Below are 22,730 nucleotides of genomic sequence, written 5' to 3' on the forward strand. Positions count from 1 at the left end.
TGTTCCTCAAATTTTAAATCAATCCAAACTCCGGCATGATCCGATAAAAGAATTGAATCTATGCCAGTTTTGGTTACCTGTTGAACTAATTGATCTGATATAAATACATAATCTATTCTTGAAAATGATTTATGAACCTGGGAACAAAAGTAATATTCCCGAGCATTAAAATGGAGAATTTGTCAGATATCTTTTAATCCACAGGATTGAACTAAATTATCCAATCCCATTGATTTCAAAATCCTACTTCTGTAACTTAATCGAGTGCCTCCTTGTCTGTAAATCTTGATGCAATTTTAAAAAATAAAAAATAAAAAAAATCGATTCACTTGTACCTGTTCTAAACAACTCAGGATTTTGTAAACTTTTTTTCTTAGACCCATAGGGTAAAAAGCATGTAAACAGACTTCGTGAAGACATAGAAGGCTGAGACTATTTTCAGTAAGAAGGACGGAATCATTCAAAAGGAAAGCCCTATTTCCGTAAACTTAAGGAATTGTTCCCTGCAGAACAGAGCTTGTAACTCGTAAACTTGTCTCGTCGATGCAACCGCCACAGAAACACCGTCTTGACTGTAAAATCCAGAAGGAAAGCCTCCCGTGAGGGCTCATATGGAGCTCTACTGAGACCTTGTAATACGGTGTTAAGATCCCAGGAAGGGAAAGGGAGACAAAGCGGAAAGTGAAGCTGAAGAGTCCCTTTAATGAACTGGGCGATATATGGGTGAGAGGCCAAAGAATCTCTTTCCCCCCTGAGCTTGGAAACAGGAAAGACCTGCTATCTGCACCTTCAGCAATCCAACCAACAGACCTTTATGAAGTCCCTCTTGTAAAAAGTTCAGGACTACTGAAATCGGAGCTAATAAGGGCTCTACATCATTCATAGCACACCAGTGCTGAAAGGACTTCCAGGCCTTCGCATAGGCTGCTACCATTGACAGCTTCTTAGCTCTAAGAGGAGTTGAAATGACCATGTCTGAGTAACCCTGACCAAGGCTGCCCGCTCAAGAGCCATGCCATAAGCCCAAAGTGGTCCAGGTTCTTGATAGGGATGGATCCTTGAGTGAGTGAGAAGATCCACTTGGACCAGCAGTTCTCTAGAGGTGAACTAGGTCTGCATAACATGGTTGGCGGGACCTTTCGGGTGCCATTAGGACTACTAACCCCGGATCACTCGCAATCCTAAGGATGATTCACCCTAACATGGGCCATGGGGAAACACATACAAGAGTCCTTTCTTTGGCAATGGCTTAACTAACGCATCCAACCCCATACTTTTGGGTTCGTATCTTCAGCTGTAAAAGTGAGCCGCCTTTATATTTACAGCCAAGGCCATCACATCTATCTGTGGATGCCCCCACCATCGAACTATGGAGTTGAATGCCTTGGTGGGGACAGTGACCATTTCCACAAGTCCAAACTGTAAAGGCTTGCATCGGTCGTTAGAATTTCCCAGGAGGAAATTAGAAGAGGCATCCCCCTTCAGAGGGCAGCCGGCAGCAGATTACACTTCACTTCCGGTAACCAGGGAAGACATCATTGAAGTGAGTCCATCTGAGGAGACCATCAAGAGAAGAGAGTCTTGGAGAGGCCTCATATCTAATCTAATCTAATCCTTAGGTTTGTATACCGCATCATCTCCACGTTCGTAGAGCTTGATGCTCATATGTGCTCTTGTCCAAGGAACCACCTTTATGGCTGCAGCCATTGACTCCAGGACCTGCAGATAATGCCATGCTGTGGAAATTGGACTCTATAGCAGGTCCAAAATCTGCTTCTGGAGCTTCAGTCTGCATGGATCTGGAAGAAAGACCTGGCCCAAGACCATATCAAACAAAATTCTCTGGTACTCCAGGCACGGAATTGGCTCCAGCTGGCTGTTCTTGAAGTTGACAATCTATCCCAAGTCCTAGAAGAGTTGGACCATTCTCGAATCCACCAGTGAGGGCTCTCTCCAGCCAGCCAGAGAATCTACAAAGAAACCTGGAATGGGGGCACAAAACTCAAATTTGTAACCTTCTCAAACAACTTTTTGGACCAAGTGGTCTGCACTTATCTGAGCCCAGACCGACCAAAAGGCCGACAGCCTGCCTCCTATCTGGTGAAGCTTGGCCCTTGTCCTGGCATCATTGTGCTTTCTTGGAGGTTGGGGAAGGATGAGTGCCAGAAGCTTGCTGTATCCTACTTCCACTGAACTTCTGCCGTGGTCTCTGAAAGGACCTTTGTGTCAACTGGCCCTATGCATAAGAATGAAATCTTCGAGAGTATCGAAAATGCCCACATCCCATACCCTGAGTCGCCTGGGGTCTGCTGTCTGCCAAAGTCTTAGAACAATAGTTCATAATGCTTGCCAACAGATCATCCAGACTCCTGCCAAATAACATCTGACCTTGAAAGGGAAGTCTGCTTATAGTAGCATTAGAGACTGTCCTCCTGCCCACTGTTTGATCCAGAGCATCTGCCGGATGGAGATAGCATAAGCTGACACTGTGATGAAAACATAAAGAACATCCACTATATAATCCATTCCTGATAGAAGCATTTGGGGATTTTAATCATCTTCTGAGGCCGGGACTCTAGACAGAGGGGTGTGGCAAGCACATGAAACAAAGGAAGCTGCTGCCTTAATCCCTAGGACAGGGGCGGGCAACTCTGGTCCTTGAGGGCCGGAATCCAGTCGAGTTTTCAGGATTTCCCCAATGAATATGCATTGAAAGCAGTGAATGCAAATAGATCTCATGCATATTCATTGGGGAAATCCAGAAAACCTGACTGGATTCCAGCCCTCAAGGACCGGAGTTGCCCACCCTTGCTCTAGGACCAAAGCTAAAAATTGCCACTTAGGAGGACTACGTTCACTTTATAGTCCAGAGTATCCTTTAACATCACACTTCCTTCAGTAGGATTGATTTTAAAAATCCAAGATGGCCACCATCACAAATTCATGCCAAAAACCGAAAATAAGAAATAGTGATTTTGGGTCTGGGGAGCTGGGGGACCTGAACCTTACCTTCTGAAACTGTGAAAAATGACTTTAAAATCGTTTTATATGCCATCCCCAAAGTTCGCAGTATGTAGTGCCAGACTGTCAGCATCTTTAAACAGCAATAGAATGGAGGAAAAGAATTTCTGCCTCAGAAACAGCTCCAAATGGATCCAGACTTGATCTCTGCCCCCACAGATATTCATCCACGCGGTCGGTGTAGAAAAGAAAGCCTGCACCTTAAAACCTGATGCATACAGCATTTGAAACAAGATCACTGGCAAGCAGACTCCCAGGGGAAGGGACCCCGAGCCTAGAAATGGTGGCACACAGCAGGCTGACTCCACAGAAACACCAGAGATTGTCTGTGAAGCAGCAGTCCATCATCATGGGATTGCATCCTTTCTTCCAACAGGGGACCACCTGGAAGGGGTCGCAAGGCACTGAAGCCACCCAGAAAACAAACTTTAAAGCAAAAAATAAAGAAAAAGAAGCAGAGCAACTGTAAAGACTTCTGCACAGATTGCCTGCAGAAATTGTAACTGGATATGTTTGCCAGCTCTCAGGCTAAGGGGATAGAGCATGTGCTCAGAAAAGTTTGTGGATTTCTGCAATTCCCGGTTTGCGGGTTGGAAATCAACACCTAGCATATGGAATCTGGATGGGATGTAACAGAATGGGACTTGTATACTACGTTTTTGTAGTTTTGCAACCACTCAGAACATACAAGTTTACATACAAGTACTTCAAGCATTTTCCCTATCTGTCCATATGGGTTCACAATCGACCTAATGTAACTGGGGCAGTTTTGCCCAGGGTCACAAGGAGCAGCGAGGGATTTGACCATGGAAACAATTTTTATATATTTTCAGTATATGCAAGGTTACCCTTATAAAAATAAGTTTGAAAACTTCTCCTCATGAATGTCACTGAAAATACACATGATGTGCCTTTACTTGAGTGAAAAGGAAGAGAGCCATGATAGGCAAAATAAAATACACACAGGTATTTGTTAGGAAGTCCTTGAGAGTACTTTACCTCACACATGTGGGTATGCAAATACCAATTCTCTCTTCAGTTCCCTAAACTTGCTTTGAAAATTTGCCTGCAGGTCCATAGAGAGAAAGTATTAGCACCACAGTAAGTGTGAATATTGCCCTTCCAAGTATAGCACGGCAGTTTTAAAAACAAATAAAAAATAAAACCTACAAAAAATGATTTTAAAAGATTCCAATTTCAGATATTTTTTTGGTCAGGATGAAAAATGAAATAAAGGTAAATGACAATGGCAAACATGTTCCTTAAGTATTATATTTGCTTGCTGTTAGGTTAGTTTATATTTTTATACTCTGAAACATTAAGCTAGAATCCATTTTAATAAGACTAGAAAATGCAGACAAAATAATAGTACTAAGGATTGTAAAGCTCCTATGGGTTTGCCCCTCCTTCAGGTGCAAAAGCTGAACTCATTTATTTCGTCAGTGTTTTACAATAAGCTCCATGCTGGCAACATGTCAGAGATAAATGGAAAAAGGTATGCCATATAATTGGCAAAAGCACTTTACCACTTATAAACACTTAGAAGTGGAAATACCTACCAGGCCCATCAAAAGGCACCAGATAGTGTGGAACTTTTTCTGAAGCACCCAAAGGAATAAGATACATGTCCTTGACTTGTCTCATGTTATTAGCAACTACGCCATAACGCTTCCTGCTGCTGAAATATGCATATAATAAAGTATAAGAGATTTGATCCTCTTCAGTTACTGGAGTAAACCGAATTACACATGTTTCCTGTTTAGAACAAAAACAAAAAATGAAAATTATGTTGTCAAGATCATAATTACTAAACTGCTTTGAGATTTAACCTGAAATAAGATGAACTGAATAAATGTTAGGTGCTAGATATTCAGAACTAAATAAGCATGACACTTACTTGCAGTAGGTGCTCTCCATGGATAGCATAACTCGAGTCTTCACAAGTGAGTAATGTCACCCACTGGAGCCCAATGTGGGGAAAAAAACTTCTGCGTGTCAACTATATATTTACTATACTTTCCACACTGTGGTGTGAGGTCGGCCAGCTGTCTAGGCCTACCCCAAGATAGAGACCTCACACTCTATATACTGGTATCAATCAATAAGTATATTTATTAACAAATCAGTAACAACTTACAAGAATAAATCATTCGGTGTATAGAGTAACAGAATGTGATCTTCAGGCCTAAGGATCCTTTGATGTCTGTTCTGCTTACTTCCTCTTAAAGGCCTGATTTTATACATTTCTTGGTGGCCAGCACCACGTTGGTCTAAATCACATGATAAATCTTTATTGGTTATTTCTTACACATCATTACATTTGTTAATTCATTAATTGGTTCATAATATCTGTGTCACACCATACGCATGTCCTGTCCTTTTAATCCTACCACATCAGCAATTCCAAGCCCTGCCTTTATCACAAGATACTCTTGCTAAATAATTTTCTTTAGAATTTTATTCTCGACCATGAGATGTGTTCATCTTTTTCACAATATCCTGCCAGGTGTGAGGCTCTGCTGCCAAGCAAAAGAGTTAAGTCTTGCTTGCTTGCTTTCTTCTCATAAGTTTCGCTTAGCCCAGCAGCTAACTCAGCAGGATATTTCCCAATCATTATATGACAGTTTATGACAGCTGGCAACTGTATTAAGAAATGTCTTTAGATTGTTAATACTGAGCAGGGGGGAAAAAAGGGGATTTTTCTTCTTTGAGGTCTGGTCTCTTCACCTTTAGTGTTATCCAAAGGACTTAATATTCTTCACCTGTATCATACAAGGACTTTATATGTGTATTTTCCTTTATACCAGAGTTTTCCGCATTTTCCTCTTCCTCTCAGGTGTCATAGGAATTGCCATACGGGAACAGACCGAAGGTCCATCAAGCCCAGTATCCTGTTTCCAACAGTGGTCAATCCAGGTTCCAAGTACCTTGCTAGATCCCAAGTAGTAAAACAGATTTTATGCTGTTTATCCTAGGAATAGCTGTGATTTCATCAAGACATCTCAATAATGGCCTAAGGACTTCTCTTTTAGGAAATTATCCAAACCTTTTTACACCCTGCTAAGCTAACTGATTTCACCACATTCTCCGGCAGTTTCTGCTCAGTTCCTATATAACTTGTTGGAATATAACGTCCATGGAAGGAAGGAGGTAAGAACTTGAATCCTGCTTTCCACAGAGAAAACCTGTTACAGTAACTTTACTTTCTCTAAGAACAAGGCAGCATTGTAAGTCCTCACAAGTCTCTAACTCCTATTTGCCTTCAACAATAAAAAGAAACATAGGAAGGAGATACCAATGCACAGACACCACATCCGTCTTTGCAGCAACATGCCTTTTCTAGTTTCCTACTTTAATTTTTGTTGAACAAAGGCAACCTGGAAACCATTTTAAATCTTAAAAGAGATTTCAGAGATCAGACCGATCACAGCATCGCATCAGGAATCCCTTTCCAAATAATGATGTCATGTGAATTAATGGACTGAAATCCATGTTACAGAACTACAAATCTTCTCTACAGATGCATAATACAACCATGGTTCAGACATTATATATGGGCTAATTTTATAAAAGGAAGCCTATCTAAGATGATCAAAGTGATGCTTATTTAAGACTATTTTATGATGGCTATAAAAGCACTCATCTAATTTTATAAAATGTGTGCTATAGGAGCTGACTGCAGGAGCCCAAGTCCAGCCATAGCAAGGGTCAGCAAGTACTTCAGCACTGTAGAAATAAAACTAGAAATGTATTTCCTTTTCTTTTGAACACAATACAAAGACATCTGCTATACTGTATACATTTCCCAAAGCTAGAATATTTCAGTCAATAAATTCCTTTTTTACCTTTGTTGTCTGGAGGTTTATTGCTTCCATTAAGTTGGTCTCAATTTCTCTTTTGTTTCCACTTTCCTGTCTTCTGCAAATTTCTCTGTTGCTGGCAATTGATTCCTCCTGCCATGGTCCAGCATTTCTCCCTCTTTCTTCCCTTTCTCCCATTGTACAGCATCCTCACTTCCTTCTGTTCTGAATCAATCTCCCTCTTTTTCCCTTCCCCACTCCTGAACAGCATTTCTTCCTCTCTTCTTCACCACCATGTGCAACAAGTCTCTCTCTCCCACCCACTCTATTGCCATATCCAACATTTCTCCCTCTCTCATCCCCCGGATCATGTGCAGAATCTTTAACCACTGCCCGCTAGCCCCATGCCCAATATTTCTTCTATCACCCCTCCCTAGCACCATGCCACATTTCTCCCTCCATTCCCGCAACCACTATATCCAACATTCCTCCCTCTTACATCCCTTTCAATCTGTCCCACTGTTCCCTCTCCACCACTATATCCAACATTTCTCCCTCTCATGTTTCTCTTCCCCATGCATCTGTACCTCACTCCTCTCCCTTCCCTATGCCCCAAAATTCTCCTCTTTCTTCCATTCCCTATGTGAACCATCTCTCTTTCATTCTCATTCACACACTCATGCCCAACAATTCTCCTTTCTTTTTCCATCCCCACCTCAGCATTTTCCCTCCCTCCATCCTAAGTCCCAAGTTCGTGCCTCCTTCCTCTCTCCCTTTTCTGTCCCAATTTCATACCCTCTCCCTTCTTTTTGTGTCCCAATTTGTGCCCCTCCCTCCTTCCAACCTTTCTCCCAAGTTCGTGCCCCTCCCAAGTCCCAACACGCACCCTCCTCTCTCCTAAGTCTGTGCCCCCCTCTCTCCCTTTCTTGGTTCAATGCTCGTGCACATTTTGTGGCCCAACTACTTTGGTGCCCCCCTCCCCCACAAGACTATACTGGAGCCGTCCAGGTCAGACGCCTCCTTCCTGCCTTCCAGCCGCACTTCTTTGCAGGGGCCATGAGCCCTGCATGCTGCAAATGGCTGACCTGGAAGTTTTCTTTCTGATGTCAAAGAGCTACTGACGGCGTGCTTGGAGCGCTGCACGCTGCTAGGTGGAGGGGCAAATGTGGTTGGAGGGCAAGAAAAGAAGGCACAAAGATATTGGAGCCCCTCGAGGTGCCTCCAACCCGCAGGATTCCCACAACCCCAGGGGGGCCCCCACGGGATCCCTGTGACCCAAGGAGGGGAACCCCGCGGGACCCCTATGACTTCAGCAGGATTCCCGTCATCCCCGTTCAGCTCTCTAGTCTCCAGCCCTGCTCAATGCTCCCGAAGTTGTACCGAAAATTATTTTGAATTGCAGCGACTTCTTCTGCATAAAAGAGCAAGAGCATCCATCAGCATTGGACTACATGTATACAACAATGTCCACCCCAGCCATACAGACTGGCATCAGTCATCAAACACACCCAAGAGGAGATGCAGAGCAGCATGCCTCTTGCCAGAAACTCTGGTCTCAGCCACCAACGTAAGCTCTGCCAAGCATCTACTGTCCATTCTAGTGGCTTCTGGAGTGAATCCGTCTGTGGAGACCAGCGGGAAAACAGTGTGTACTGGAGGGGAAGCATATGAGCCCTCACTCAAGGGTCCACTTCTATGGTCACTGTCATAGAATGTAGTAGTTGGAGATAGTGCCATGCCATAGGTGCTGGCATCGCCAAGAAGTTGCAATCTGTTTCTCCGTTTGTGTGGCTCAGGAAGACTCCCAATTGTTGAACCGGCTCCAAGAGACTCTTGCGGAATGTGATGACCAACCCAGGTCCTGCAACAGCTGCACTACCTGAGTCATCACAATATCTCCTTCCAATTTGGATGGGGCCCTGATCAGTCAATCGTTTGAGTAGGGATGCACTTGAATTCCTTTCTTTCAGAGATGGGCCGCTGTCACCACCATTACCTTGGTGAAAGTGTGCAGCGCCGTAGCGAGCCTGAATAGAAGGGCGGAGAACTGAAGTGGCTTCCCAGCACATGGAATCTCAAGAATTTCCTGTGAGCTGGATAAATCGGAATATGGAAGTAGGCTTCCATCAAATCCAAGGATGCCAGAAACTTCCCTGGAGCAACCACTACAATGACTGCTTGCTTAAGGAGGCTTTAGAGTCCGAATCTCCCATCTATTGTCGGATCCAAAGCATTCTATGGATGGAGATGGAATAAGCTAAGACTTTGCTGACGACTCTAATAATATCATACAGGGCATATGCCACATAGTCAATCCCTTCCATGACTAGTTGCGGGCACACCTCATCGACCGTGCCTGCGGTATGATGAACTAAGAATGTGCCACAAAAGAGGCCGCTGAGGTCACCTTAAATCCCAAGACGAAGGCTTCAAACTGGCATTTAATTAAGGGAAGAAACATCTCTGAATTATTTCAAATCAAAATTAAAGACCTTCTTGTTTAAGGATATCTGACAAATTTATTACTAAACATTGGGATTCTCTTACTGACTGTATTTTATATCCTATTCTACTATTTGTATTTCTATGGTATGATTGTACTTCGCTGATTGTCCAGCTCATTTTGCTGTAAACCACCTAGAACTTTTTGTAATGGCGGTATAAAAGAATAAAGTTGTTATTATTATTATTATATTCACTCTACAGTCCTGTGCATCCATAAAGATTTCAACTAAGGAGGGAAGTCTGCTTGGTGACCTGAGCTACCAGCGAGTCCACCTTAGGCTGAACAAATAACTGCTGAAATTCAGGACCCACGGGATATAGCTTTGCCACTGCCTTAGCTCGCCTAAAGGAGCCCTTTAGGACCTCCCAATGTTCCGTAATTAGGGCAGTAAGATCAGAATGCAACGGAAAAAACAAAGTCTGTGCCTGGGAAGCACTCATAAATGAGCACTGCACTGCTGCAGTCTGCACAGTCTCCCAGTTTAACTCCTGTAACAACTCTGGGATAAGATCCAGCAGCACCATTGCTTTAAATAGGTGGCATACTGTTGGGTCTTCTCCTTGCTCAAGGGGAACTATAGACTCCTGGCCTGCAGTCTCTGTTTGTGACTCAGAATGCACCAGAAGGGGTGATTCATTCAGGGACAGAGAATCCAACTTCTAGTCCTCCCAGCCATTCTCAGATTGTTCGTCTGGCTCCTGCTCAGGAATTTCTGCAGAAACACGTGCACTTGGAAAGGCCTCCTCCCCTTGCGCAGACAGCATTTCTCCCTCAAATGCTGTGGAAGACCCTCGACAGTTTAAGTAAGTTTTCCACAATACATTGACAAAATTGGGGTAAATCTCTGATTAGAGACTCCGAGGTACCCTCCCGGACCTCACTTTGCTGTTTTCTGGGCTCTGCAGCATTCACGCATCAACGCTTTGCCCATGCTTCATCCCAAGGCCTTGGAGAGGTTCTCTTCCATGAACAAGTGGTCCTCTGTGATCCCCCAGCCTTAAGGGTGCTATATGGTGCTAAGCCTGAGGCTCCTGCCTCTTCCTCATGTATCCCATGGCACATGGCTGCTGTTCAGTTGGCCATCCGTCGCAAATCTGGCAAAATATTGGGGTATCTCCACTAGAGGATTCCACCCCTAATGTTTTAAATCCAAATCAAGAGGTTTTTGAGGCAGATGGAGTCTTTTATTCAAAATTGGGAAAATCCAAGATGACAACCACAGCAGTGAGGTCACGATAAAAACAGGCTGGGGAACCCCCCTAAAGGGTCAAAAATTTCTGAGAAGGGATTTTTGGAGGTGGGGGACCCTAGCTAAAGACCCAGAAATTCTTTGAAACATCAAAATCAGACCTCCCAGATTTTCCCATAAACTACAATAGGCAATATTCACTGTCTGTCTGCTGGGTTAGCCTTCTGTAGCTTTCACAGAAGCTGGAAATGGAGAAGACACTGCCTCTTGCTCAGCAAACCAGACCACAAGCTGGGATCTTTGGGCTGCCAGTCAGACCAAAGCCTGATCGAGATCTCACACCCCACAAATCTACATGCGAGCGGGGGGATAAATTTACAAAGTTGGCACCCATTAAGCCCTGCTTGACCAAAACGGGGGCCAAACAGCCTGTGCACAAGCTCCTAATAAATCAGGATGTGAGCTAGCTTCAAGGGGAACAGGCCCCAAACTCCATAAAATCAAGTGCAGGCTGGCCAGACAGAAACCCTGAGGGTTGTCTTGCCAGCTGCAGACTTCTGACCCAGAGTCTGCGTCTTCTCCTAGGCACCAGGGACCTCTCTAGCACTGAAAAGCCTCAAACTTGGATTCCCCCCCCCCAAGAATTAAAAAAGAATATCAGAGCAGATTAGAATCACCTTCTCAACTCACTTACAGAAGAAAAAAACTGGAAGGGGGGGCTCTGTAGCATTGGAGAAGGAGGCGGAGCTGAAAAATGTAAATTTCATCCTTCTACAAACAACTCATGACTAAAGGAATATCACCTATTGTCAGGACTCATATGTCCTTTGCACCATAAGTTGGATTTCTGCACTTTGTCACTGGTCTTTTGTGATCTGAAATGAGTTTGGTGCTTTAGAGAAATAAACAAATATTGTATTGAATTGATTTGCTTTTTATTCACAGCTAGGAAGGATAAAGAATGGCATCTTGATGTTTCATGGATCCTAATTCTTATTAGATGAATAATGATGTTAATTATGTTTTAGATAATTGCAAAAAAGAATATTAAACTTTTAGTTTGTATAGAATAAGTATGTTTCTAGCTTACCTTAGTTCCTGAAGCTTTAAGCTTTTCTACATAATCCCAAACAGTCTGAGGGGATATCCTGCCTCCCACTTGGATACTATCCGGTAAGTCCTGTAAAATATAGGATTGTATGTATGAATACAATAAGCACTTCTTTTTGTCTTTATTTGTGTTGAAGGAGATGGAGGACTATTATGTGACTAAAAATATAAAAAAAGCACACAGAAAAAAGCCAATCATATCTCCTTCCAATGAACATGATCCATACCAGATAACTCAAATTCTGGTCCTCAAAAGATACAAACCAGTCTGTTTTTCAGTATAACTCTAATGAATATGCAACAGAGAGATTTGCATATTATGGATATTCTGAAAACTCTGTTTAAAGCCCTGAAAAAACAATGTAAAGGTCCACCATCTACAAGAGATAAAAAAGGGAGAAAAAGTTGTTTCCCATAGCCTTAGACCACAATCATAGTGACACCTCTTCCTTCCTCCCCCCAAATTTTATTTCTTGTAATTCAACATATACGCACAGAAAACAAGTAAAATAAAGCACAAATAAGAAACATTATGAAAAGATAGGTTAGCAAAAATCCCTCTAATGCTTGTTACACAAAGCCCAATGTTCCTGCTGCTGTGACTTTGCATTTTATTACTGCTTTTCTGATTTTTAGGCTGCTTAAGCTAACTTTCTAGCGTTGTTGACTATCTTCTCTGGATCACCACTGAAACTCCGCCCCTTTGTGACATCACAAGGGGTGGGCAGTTTAAAGGCAGGAGGGCAGCGCTGGAGGTGCGAGCACTGGCTTTGTCGCTCTGGCAAAGGAGTGCAACTAAGGAGTGATTCTTGCTCCTTGGAGTGCTCCTTGGAATGGCTCTTTGGGTGATTTGTTTTATAAGTGATTTTTAGGTTGTTTAAAGTTTCTTTTAAATCTATAAATGGCAGATAGTCAATTAATTGAGGTTATAACAGTTAAGGGACATTATGATGATTTGAGAAATATATCTGGTTGTAGAAGAGGGAATTTGAATGATATTAATAAGGTAAAACTGATTCCAATTAACAGTAAGATTAATTGTATATGTAAGATTGGGTATATAAATGAAAGGTCAGTTAAAAATAAGGTAGATATTATTTATGATTTAAAAATTGAGGAGGGCTATGGGGATATTATGTGTGACTGAATCTTGGCTTTTGAAGACTGATGTGGTTGTGATAAGACAATATTGTCCTCCTGGATATGAGTGGTTCTGGGCATGTCGAAAGAAGAAAAGGGGAGGAGGGGTTGTGGTGCTTGCTAAAAAGGAATTTGGATTAAAGGACGTAGGAGTAATGGTGTGAGTCAGGAGAAGGTTTGGTGTTACGAAATGAATGGATAGTTTTGTGTGTGAGTTTATACCACCTAGTGTTATCTTATCAGAAGGATTTCCTTTTTTAGAGTTCTTATTAGGATTAACAGTAGATATGGAAAAATTAAGTATGATAGGTGATTTTAATGTGCCATTATCCCCTGAGAAAATCTTGGCTGGTCAAGTAGATAATGAGCTCTATTGTGTGATGGAAGATATGGAGTTAGAGCAGCTAGTAACAGAAAGTACTCATAAAGCAGGAAATGTTTTAGATCTTTTATTTTTTTATCTAATCATATGGTGTAAAGGTTAGAAGAATCAGTAGAGGTTAAGGATGTCACCTGGTCGGATCACCATATATTAACCTTTGATCTTTATAATAATCTACCTAAGACAAATGAGCGGAAGTTTAAAATGATAAAACCTAAGTTTGAGTCAAAAGAGTTAGCTATAGTTTTGAAACAAAATTTGATCACGATGATAACCACTCCGTAAATGAGGATGTGGATTTGTGGCATACTTCCTTGACATCTGTACTTGATACTGTAGCCCCACAGGAATGAATTATTGATCAACCTAACTTAACAACTTGTCCATGGAGATCTGATGTGGTTATTCATGTAAGAAGGGAAGTTAGGCAAGCTGAGAGAAAATGGAGAAAAATGAGGAATCCAGATGATAAAGATGGATTTATTATAAGACTTATGGACTACAAAATGTTGTGTGATATTGAGCAAAACAGATATTTTTGAGAAAGAATTACTAAAGCACAGAATAAATCTCAGGAGTTATTTAGGACATATAAATTTTTAATACATGGGAATAACCAGCTTAATAGTGAAGAACAACCAGATGCTGATAAATATGCTAGCTATCTACAGAAGAAATGGGGGAGATTGGGCACAATAATTTCATGGGAGAGAGTAACATAGAGACTGAGGATGAATCAATTAAATTGTGGCAATCTTTTGATCCTGTGACTAAGGAAGGGATTAGTGAAGTAAATGCTCATATTTCACCGACCCAAGCTATTTTGGATCCTTGTAATTCAAGTATTTTATGTCAGATACCTCTTACATCAAGGACCTTTGTGACTTGCTTTTGTTAATAAATCTTTATCTAAAGGAGAATTATCTAAGGCATGTAAGGAATCAACTGTAACTCCTGTGTTAAAGAAAAAGAGTTTGGACATTACATTACATTACATTACATTCGGGATTTCTATTCCGCCATTACCTTGCGGTTCAAGGCGGATTACAAAAGGTTAGTTTAAAAAAGACAGAGTTACAATGATTAGCTAGAGAGGTAAGTTGTAGGTCTTATAAACATTTAGCAGGTTGTTGAGGGTGAGGTGGTTTGTCAAAGAGTTAATAGGTGGTCATAGTGGAAGTTCTTTTGTTATTATTAGTGCAGTAGTGGGTGGATCAAATGTCAGTTTTAGAGTTACTAAACGGTCGTGGTGTTATTGTTGCTTCAGGAATTTCTTGAAAAGTTTGGTTTTTATTTCTTTTCTGAACGTCCTATAGTCTGGGGTGGTCATCAGGAGGTTGGAGATCTGGTTGTCCAGTCTTGCGGCTTGGGTGGCTAGGAGGCCGTCGTGTAGTTTTGTTCTTTTTACTTCCTTGATTGGGGGGGGTATGAATGGGGCATGCGTTTTTCTTTGTCTTGTAGTGGGTGCTTGGATGAGGCGATTGTTCAAGTATGATGGACTGTCTCCATGTAGGGTTTTGAATAATATGCAGTAGAATTTGAATTGGATTCTTTCTTGGATTGGAAGCCAATGTGAGTTGATGAAGGCTTCAGTGATGTGGTCATGTTTTTTTAATGAGTAGATGAGTCTTAAAGCTGTATTTTGGATTGTTTGGAGTTGTCTAATCGTAGTTGCAGAGCAAGGAAGGAATAGGATGTTGCAGTAGTCCAGTATCCCTAGTATTAGGGATTGTACTATAAGTTGGAATTGTGTTCTTTCAAAGAATTTTCGGACTTGTCTCAGATTTCTCATGATTGCGAATGATTTCTGAATCGTTTTATTTATTTGCGGTTGCATAGTGCAGCATCTGTCTATGGTCATGCCAAGTAGTTTTATGGTGGTTTGGATGGGATATTTGATTGCGTTTATGTCTAAGTTGGTTGTGGTTTGGATCTTGTCATTTTCGAGAAGGATGAATTAAAAAATTTTCATCCTATCTCTGTAGTTCCATTTTTAGGAAAAGTAATTGAGAAAGTAGTGTTGAATCAGTTAAATGATTAAATACTACAAAAAATTGCTTTGATGAGTTCCAATTTGGATTCCAACATGCACACAGTGTCAAACTGTTAATGATCTCAGTGTTGGAGACTTTGAGGGAAGGGATAGATAAACGTAACAAATATCTTATGGTATCTTTGGATGACTCTGGTGCATTCGACCCTGTAAATTTGGAAATTTTATTAGTGAAATTGAAACAATTAGGATTAGCAAGAGGGGTGTTAAAATGGTTCATATCTTATTTAAATGAAAGAGTTTTAAGGATGAGAAGTAAGAGTGTGGTGTCAAGAATAGTGGAAGTTAAAAAAGGAGTCCCACAAGGGTCAGCCTTATCGGCAATGCTGTTTAACATCTATATGGCCTCATTGGGGAAGAAGTTTAAAGAGATGGGTGTGCAATAGAGAATGACACGGTGGTTGTTACCTGCGGCTAGCCGCAAATAGCTGTGGGTAACCCGCCGAAATGGGAAGAGAAAAAATAGTGGTCGCTGTTTTTTTCCAAGCTTTAATTAATTAATTAATTAAAGCTTTAATTAAAGCTTGGAAAAACAGGAAACGTGTCTCAGCAGGAACATCGATTCATCTACAATTGGCAAACTTTAGCTCCAGTGGGCTTAAATAATGAAATAGATTGGTTTCAGATTTAAAGTTTGTTGAAATTCAGTGACATCAATGAAGCTCCGTCCCCAGTGTCTGACATCATGGTCGACCTGGTTGGCTGGAGCTTCAAATTCTGGGCCTGCTCCGTGTTTCGACATCGCTAGAGTTGCCTGTCAGCCGGGTGAAGGAGTGTCCGGTCCCTGGTAAGCCTATTTAATAGTATTTGAAAGGTTTTGAAACATTTAGTGTGAATGTATTCATTAGTCTTGAGTTTCTAGTTTGTCCTGACCCTGTTGTCACAGTAGAAGGTGGTTAGAATGTTATTGTTTGTCCTTTGCAGTGCCCCTCCTGAGGAAGCCAATCGTGAAACCCGGGTTGGGGGGTTTAACAGCTTATAGCAGTTGCAATGTGTTAGTACTTTAAATATGTACCCGGAGCAGTGTAAGAGCAACAGCAGTGCCATCCTGCATTCAGATAAGTTATCTATCTTTTCCTTGTATGTTATTAGCAGGTGGCAGAGACAGTGAACTTTCTGTGATAGTCTCTATTATAACTGACTCCGTGACTTTTCACTAGTTTGGTTATAGGTTTGAGCGTTCACTTAGAAATCTAGAGTCACTGTGTGACTATGAAAGTATTTGGTTGTTTATTTATGTGGCAATAAGGTGATTATTTTTTTAATTGTTATATGGTTATCACCTTTGAAGAAACAAGGTCCCTCATATTTTATGGATAAAAATTTATAAACAAAGCCCTGCCAGCTGAACATCTCTTTCGCCAGTTCAGCAGCCAGAACTTTGATTTATAAGGAAGGAATAAGCTAAATATTGCAGTACTGAGGCTTGTATGGATGCTGCGGGGACGAGGAGGTGAATGGGATGGCAGTGACGGTGACGGGGCGGTGAAGGGGATGGCGGTGATGGTGCGGTGAAGGGAATGGAGGTGACGGGGCGATGAAGGGGATGGTGGGACAGGGATGGGGCAGTGACGGGGACAGATTTTTTCCCCGTGTCATTCTCTAGTGTGCAATACAGAATATATGCCGATCATATTCTGTTCTTCTTCCCAATAAAAGACATCCTTAATAGAGATCTTTGCTTGCAAATGTATATGGAAATGATTGGAAGTTGGATGAGTGAACATGATTTGAAATTAAATGTTAACAAAATGGAGGTAATGGTGGTGAAAGGCCAAAGAGATAATTTTGAGTCGGAAAATGTGGTTGTTATGGGGAAAAACTACCAGTAAAAAAAGGAGATGACTGTCCTGGGAATGTGTCTAGATAAGTTGTTTGACAATGGAAAACCAAATATTAAAAATAATCAGGGTGGGATACATGCAACTTCAAATGCTTTATAGATTAAAGCCAATATTACCAGTATATGATTTCCATACGGTGGTTCAGACGTTGATCCTGAGTAGGGTGGACTATTTTAATTCACTATACTTAGGAGTTGTGAAAGGGAAGTTAAGGGCTTTGCAAATGCTTATCAACTCCGCTGCAAGATTAATCACAGGGGTTCCAAGGAGTATCCATATAACTCCTGTGTTGAAGAAACTACACTGGTTACCTATGCAACAAAGAGTACAGTTTAAGATTATTGCAATTATACATCAGACATAGTATCATGCTTCCCCAAAGATCTTACAAGAATTCTTTGAGATCTATAAACCGAGAAGAGAGCTTAGAGATGTAAATGGAGGGTAGAATGTTGACTATGCATGCTAGGATCGGAGCATCAGTGATATTTATGGAATGCCTTGCCTCATATTGTATGGGGAGGATGAATTTTAAGAAAATGTTGAAAACTCAATTGTTTGCCAATGCCTTCTTATGCTAAGGTATATTTCAGTTGATAACTGCCTTTTAGAACTCTTTGGACAGCAACGTATGATTTAAAGTCTGATTGTATTTCTGAATTGATTGATGATTAATGATGTTGTTAGACATGTCTATGTTATATGTGGTAATCGCAGGGAAACAAGATCTTATGTATGTGATATGGAAACTGCATAGTTATATGCAGTATATAATTTTTTTAATAAATAAATAGACAGACCATTATTTTTTTCCCATCAATCACTGAACTGCTAGAAGACTCCCTTTTTAAACATATTAACCTCATAGAAACATAAGACTGTGGATAAGTACACTAAGGACCTTTTACTTTATCCACTTTGTCCTGTTACAATATAACATAAACCTCAGCTGATTTTTAACTTTCCTTTTATTTATTAAAGGTCTTCTGTAATTATCCCTAAACTTGTTCATTTATTTATATATTTTGATATGTTTTTGCCTCTATTATATCCCTAAAATTCTGATTCATGAAAATGAGAGAACATTCTAATGCAAAAAATGCTCATTTACCACAGGAATCAATTTTGATCAATAGGACCTATACAATAACATGCTTTTTTCATGTTATAATAACACACCTTAGTAAATCAGCCTGTAAATGAAAAAAAAAAAATGAAGATTTGTGCTTCATTTAACAGATGCAGTACAGAAAGCTATTCACATATTTGAATATTACATACTTCCCAAAAAGCGTGGAGGGGCATAATCAAAAGAAACGTCTAAGTCCGTTTTTGCCTAAGTCGCAAGTCATCCAAAGTCAGACATAACTTAGGACACATTTTTGAAATATATGCCCAAAATATATATTTTTTTTAATCATCTAACTATACATCCAGCTGTCTGATCGTCCAAGCTGCTAAATTGTCCATCTTTATACCACATTTTCACCCAAATAGTCATCCAAGTTAAAAACGCCTATAATAAGCCCTGTTGGACGTGGGAGGGGTCAGCAAAGTGATGGACTGGACACCCAGACATGGCACCTGAATAGTGTGGTACCTTACAGGGCACTGCTATGAACTTCACAAAAAGGGTGCCCCATAAGCAACACACTACAGCTCCCTTATAGGTCATGGTGAGCCCCCCCAAAACACCTCCAAAATGTACTATACGTACCTGTCTACAACCCCAATAGCCCCTATGGCTTCAGGAGCCACTTATATGGCAGTACAAAAGGGTTTGGGTTTTTTTGGGGGGAGTGCACATGTTTCACCATGAATGCAGTGATTACAGTGGCTTATGGGCCTGGGTCCTCCTCTCCATGGGCTCCTAACCCACCCCCAAGACAACTTAAGCCGCCTCTGTGCAGCTCTACTAGGCTTTCCTATGACAGGCTGCCAGGTGCTGATGTTTTGGAGGCAGATATTCAAAGTTGTGATTACGATTTTTATGGGGGGGGGGGGTCGGTGATCACTGGGGTAGTGTTTGGGGGTCTGTACTATGTGTTTGCAGTGCTTATCTGGTCATTTTATATAGGTTTTTGTGACTTAGACCATGTTTTAAATGGCCTAAGTCACAACGTCCCAGTTCCATTTAGGCTGTGCTTTAAAACTTTCAGTTATACATTCAATACGACTAAGTCTAGCACGGCCCACGTCCCGCCCTTGACACTCCTCCTGAAATGCCCCATTTAGCTCTGGTCGTTCAGTGGCACTGGGAAGGCCCAGGTCGTTTGTAAACACGTCCAAAACCTGTTTTGATTATCGGCACTTGGATGTCTTCCGTTTATGATCGTCCAAGTGCCGACTTAGGCCGGTTTTTGGACGTTTTTCTCTTTCGATTATGAGCCCCATACTGTTCAAATATTCTTAAAGAAGAATAATGAATAATGCATTATCAGTTGGAAAAGCCTAATGGTTAGTGCAACGACCTGAGTACTAGGAGAACTGGATTCGATTCCCACTGCAACTGCTTTTGACTCTTAACCCTCCAGTTCCCAGGTACAAAATGAATATCTGTATATAATATATAGTATAAACTTCTTTAATTGTAATCACTGAAAAGTGGTATATCCCATCCCTTTTTCTTTCCTTTCCAAGACAATACAGTTAAATTTGTGCAATACCTCAGTCAAATATTCGAGAGAGCCAGAAACAGGATAGGCTTTAATGACAAACTTTGCCACAGAAGGCATGTTGATAAAACCTTTCCAGATGTAAGACAACCGAGTCAGGAATGTAGACTCATCTTCATCATTAGCAGTAGTCTCTGATCTAAATTAAGGAATAATAAAAATTAGCTATAAAACTATATTTTAATAGCATTCTTATGTTAAGGATACATTCTATTGTTTGTAGAAAAGAAAAAAGTATCCCCAGGTGTGTTTCAAAAGTCATCTTTAAAATAAGCTTGCTCTTACCAAGGAACAGAGGTGGTAGCCTGTAGAAGTCTCAGAGGCCTGGGCCTCCCCATACTATGAGCACAAGTACCCTCCAGTTTAACACCTAGTGGGGATGCCCAAGCCCCACCAGCCAAAGAGGTCTCCTTTACAAATTAAAAAAAATCACAGTGAAAGATGTGTATCAATTCTAAAACCAGTGGTTCTCTTTTATAGATCCAAAAGGTTTGGATCTATGAAAGAGAACCATTACCACAAAAAATATTGGTGGGAGAACAATACATGTTCCCAACTTGGTATTTCTGAGATCTTTTCCTCCATTTAGGCTATATATTAGTATCAACCTGGTGTGGTACTCCTTTGCAAATCCCCAACTGTGCTCTTTCAGCAGGCTTAAGTTGGCCAGTGTGCATCAGCTGCCAGTGCCAGCACTCTTGCACATGCTGAGTTCAGTGACTGATGCTGAACTGAGAATGCACAAAAATACTGGCATCAGCAGCTGAAGCACACCAGTGACTTCAACACTGCCCTGGCTGCATGTGTGGCAAAAATATGGTTTAACGCATGGGGAGTGCATTAGGGGAAAGAATTAAACAGGAATCTTTTCAATCCTGTTTAAACAGGTGTCTCAAATATTTTTAATAATTGCACAAAATCTGATATATTTCCAATCAATATTTATTTAAAATGTCATTTCATGACAAATATTCTTACATTAATCAGGCTCATATATATGATGATATTTGTGCAATAGGAAATTCTCTCAACAGAAGAATAACTGCATCTTTCTAAAGAGAGAAAATCCAATATGCTGTATCGATTCTGCTACATATATAACTAGCTATTACATCATATTTTCTAACTTCATATAATTGGTTAAAATATTTTTCCTTCCCATATAAGGCAATTTTTATACAGTGCATGCCTTGAGAGGTGTGGCTATCATTCACAAAGGCATTCCTCAGTTTACATTCTAATACTAAAATTTAAATCAATAATAAGAAAGAAAAAACAAAAGAAACAGTTCTAATACTAAAATATACAGTTTTGCAAGATAAGCAAAACATTTTATTAAATTTTAACTTGATATACAAGCAATGTCTTGCAATACAAGTACATACAGTATACACATATCACAACTGAGCCGATGGTTCTTCTCTCTCTGACACTGCAAGAGCATAGTGACTGTTCTAAATGAGCAAAGTCTTGTAATACGAGAACATACAGTATACGGTACTCCCCCAAAATTCACGGGGGTTACGTTCCAGGAACCCCTGCGAATTTCGAAAAACTGTGAATGCGGTTTTTCGCCTGTGAAAAGGCAGAAGAGGGCAGCTGGAGCGTCAGCAGGTGAAGAAAATCACTTGCGGTCTGCTCCGACAGCCTCTTCCTGTAGTAAAATCAGGCTACACCAATCAGGAGCTGCTTTGACACGCAGCTCTTGATTGAAGTAGCCTGACTTTACTACAGGAAGAGGCAGTTGGAGCAGACTGCGAATGAGCGAGTCTGCAATTTGCAAACCGCAAATCTGCAGGGAAACACTATACATGCGTCACATCATCACAACTGAGCCAATGGTTCTCTCTCTGATGCTGCGGAAGTGTAATGACTGTTCTAAATGAGCGAGGTCTTGCAATACAAGTACGTATAGTATTTTGTATTAAGGTAATTTTGGGTTGTGGAACGAATCGTCTGAGTTTCCATTATTTCCTATGGGGAAATACGCTTTGATAAATGAGTGCTTTGAATTACAAGCAAGCTTCTGAAATGAATTATACTCGCAAACCTAGGTTTTACAGTACTTACAAAGAATATACATGTGAAGAGACTGAAACAATTACCCTTCTGATCACTACCCCTCAAAATTCAAATTGTTTATCTTACAACATCCTACAGCTCTTTGTCTCAAAATTGAGAAGGGGAGGGACTGAACAGCTCTGGAAAAAAGTCTAACTTTGTTTTTATATAAGTCACTTAATACAGTTTGAGATAGATATGTTTTAGTCAACAAAAAGTCCTTAAATATTTAAGTATTGACTTATATTTCAACAGTTTTCTAATATCTGTATACATATTTATATACATTTATATCCATAAAAAGTTGCCTCCACTGGGTCAGACCAGAGGTCCATCGCGCCCAGCGGTCCGCTCCCGTGGCGGCCCATCAGGCCTATGACCTATGACCTGACTATTCCTATAACCTACCTCTACTTCTATCTGTACCCCTCAATCCCCTTATCTTTTAGGAATCTATCTAAACCTTCCTTGAACCCCTGTAGCGTGCTCTGGCCTATCACAACCTCCGGAAGCGCGTTCCATGTGTCCACCACCCTCTGGGTAAAAAAGAACTTCCTAGCATTTGTTCTAAACCTGTCCCCTTTCAATTTCTCCGAGTGACCCCTTATACTTGTGGTTCCCCACAGTCTGAAGAATCTGTCCCTGTCTACCTTCTCTATGCCCTTCAGGATTTTGAAGGTTTCTATCATGTCTCCTCTAAGTCTCCGCTTTTCCAGGGAGAATAGCCCCAGCATTTCCAACCTGTCAGCGTATGAAAAGTTTTCCATACCTTTTATCAGTTTAGTCGCTCTTCTCTGAACTCCCTCAAGTACTGCCATGTCCTTCTTGAGGTACGGCGACCAGTACTGGACACAGTACTCCAGATGAGGGCACACCATTGCATGATATAGCGGCATGATGACTTCCTTCGTCCTGGTCGTGATACTCTTTTTAATGATACCCAACATTC

At 41.0% G+C, this 22,730-nt stretch overlaps 1 protein-coding gene across 6 annotated transcripts in view; it reads right to left on the reverse strand.

Moving 5' to 3' along the window:
* PHF3 (PHD finger protein 3) overlaps positions 1 to 22,730 on the reverse strand; it is a 299,402-nt gene that overhangs the window by 19,366 nt on the left and 257,306 nt on the right. For all 6 annotated transcript variants that reach the window (XM_033935349.1, XM_033935350.1, XM_033935348.1 and 3 more), the window contains 3 exons: positions 19,712 to 19,859; positions 11,607 to 11,696; positions 4,581 to 4,776 (listed from right to left, as the gene is read on the reverse strand). In XM_033935349.1, the coding sequence (XP_033791240.1) occupies positions 4,581 to 4,776; positions 11,607 to 11,696; positions 19,712 to 19,859 (434 nt within the window). The remainder of the gene's footprint in view (positions 1 to 4,580; positions 4,777 to 11,606; positions 11,697 to 19,711; positions 19,860 to 22,730) is intronic.

Source organism: Geotrypetes seraphini, chromosome 3, assembly GCF_902459505.1.
Source record: "Geotrypetes seraphini chromosome 3, aGeoSer1.1, whole genome shotgun sequence".
Lineage (NCBI taxonomy): Eukaryota > Metazoa > Chordata > Amphibia > Gymnophiona > Dermophiidae > Geotrypetes > Geotrypetes seraphini.